Source organism: Chinchilla lanigera, unplaced genomic scaffold (assembly GCF_000276665.1).
Source record: "Chinchilla lanigera isolate Chin_1 unplaced genomic scaffold, ChiLan1.0 scaffold00166, whole genome shotgun sequence".
NCBI classification, from domain to species: domain Eukaryota; kingdom Metazoa; phylum Chordata; class Mammalia; order Rodentia; family Chinchillidae; genus Chinchilla; species Chinchilla lanigera.
Genome location: NW_004955567.1, coordinates 743,713 through 745,214, shown reverse-complemented (window position 1 = coordinate 745,214; position 1,502 = coordinate 743,713). Strand labels below are relative to the sequence as shown.

At 63.7% G+C, this 1,502-nt stretch overlaps 1 protein-coding gene across 1 annotated transcript; it reads right to left on the bottom strand.

Moving 5' to 3' along the window:
- On the bottom strand, positions 1 to 756 carry LOC106147484 (collagen alpha-1(I) chain-like; the record flags this gene model as incomplete). Its single annotated transcript, XM_013509303.1, is given in 1 exon segment — positions 1 to 756. A coding segment is annotated over 1 exon segment (494 nt), but the record flags the coding sequence as incomplete, so codon positions are not given.
- Between the last annotated feature and the right edge of the window lie 746 nt (positions 757 to 1,502).

The following is a 1,502-nucleotide window of genomic DNA, read 5'->3' as shown; positions in this document are numbered from 1 at the left end:
CGTGGGCGCCGCCGCTCGGGGCCGCCGGGTGCGCGCCCGCACGGGGGTGGGGGACCCTCGAGGGATCGGGCCTCTCGGTGCTCCGTGCTCCCGAGGCCCAGCTGTGCTCCGCGTACCCCCGGGAGCCAAGCATATGGCCGTGGAAAAGGCGTTTCTCTCTGCCCTCGCTGTGTGCCCTGCGAGGGAGTGCGTGCCTGGGGTGCCGCGCTCCCTAGCATGCTCGGGGCCTTGCGTCGAAGCACCAAGTACTCGCAGGACGCAAAGCACAGTCTAAAAGGGGATGCGGGGGCCTGCACTACCTCCCCTGCCTGCCCCTGTGCTCCCCCTCCGAGTACACCCCGTTCCCAGGGTCTAGCGCAGTGGTGACGAACCTGTAGCACACCAACTCTCCCCAGCAGCCGAGCATTTGGGTGTAATTGTAGTGTTGGCGCTTCGCAATAAATAAGTGGGTTTTGGGTTGCAGCTTGGGCATCGGTCTCTAAAAGGTGCGCCATCACTGGTCTAGTGCGTGCTGCCAAGGTGCTGGTGAGGGTGGTTCTTGACGTACTCACTGTGCCCCGGGCTGTGGGGCACCGCCTCCGTATGTCCGTTTCACAGAGGAGAACTGGCTCGGAGTGGCAGAGTGGCTTGCTCACTGCCTCGGAGCTGGACTCAGCCCTGGCCTGAGCGCCCTCGTGATGCCCCCTGTCTGGTTATGCCCATTCCTTCTCCTTCCCTGGGCTCCGGGGATCAGCAAGGCCGCGTGAAGGCCCTGCCCCTCACTGGCAGAAGGAACTCCGGCAGCCACCCTGGCTTTCCCGTGCGGCGATGTCCCCATTTTTAGAATGGGGCTGGGTACCCTCATTCACAGAGCTGGCAGGGGCCTTAGCTCCACGTCTGGGCCGCCTGTGCATGGACAGTGTATGTGGATGATTCCCGGGACGTGTCTGGGCACCTGGGGAGAACTCGGTACCACGCTGTGAAAGATTTAACTGAGCTCAGAGAAGTGAACACTTTGCCCGAGGCCGCACGGAGAACAAGTGGCAGGCCGGGATGTCCTACCTGGAGGCCGGCCTCTCCGCGACATGCACGCATTTCCTCAGGTGTGAACTAGGGCCGAACTCCTCCCAGGGCCTGTCCCCGCCTTCAGTCCTGGAACTGCCCCGCTTCTGCCGTCAGGAGGGGACGAGAACATTTCCAGGGCTGCCTTGGCTCCACCCGGAGTCTGAGGGGCTGTTCGGAGGCCTGCACGCTCCCTTCGCCTCTGATTTTCCTTGTTTCTGCTCCTGTTGACCTTGAACTGCTAGATTCAGGCAGGGCCAGGGCTAGGCAGGCCCAGGGACAGCTGTGGTCCCGTGTGCCAGCTGGTACCGATCGCCTCGCTGTGCTGCCCACCGGCAGGGCTGTGATCGTGTGTGTTCCTCGTACCCAGGTCCAGAGGCCCGGAGAGCAGGGGGGTCAGGCACTAGTGACACAGGCGTCCCGACCCTGCCCGCACTGACGCTGCCCCTCTCTCCTCTTAG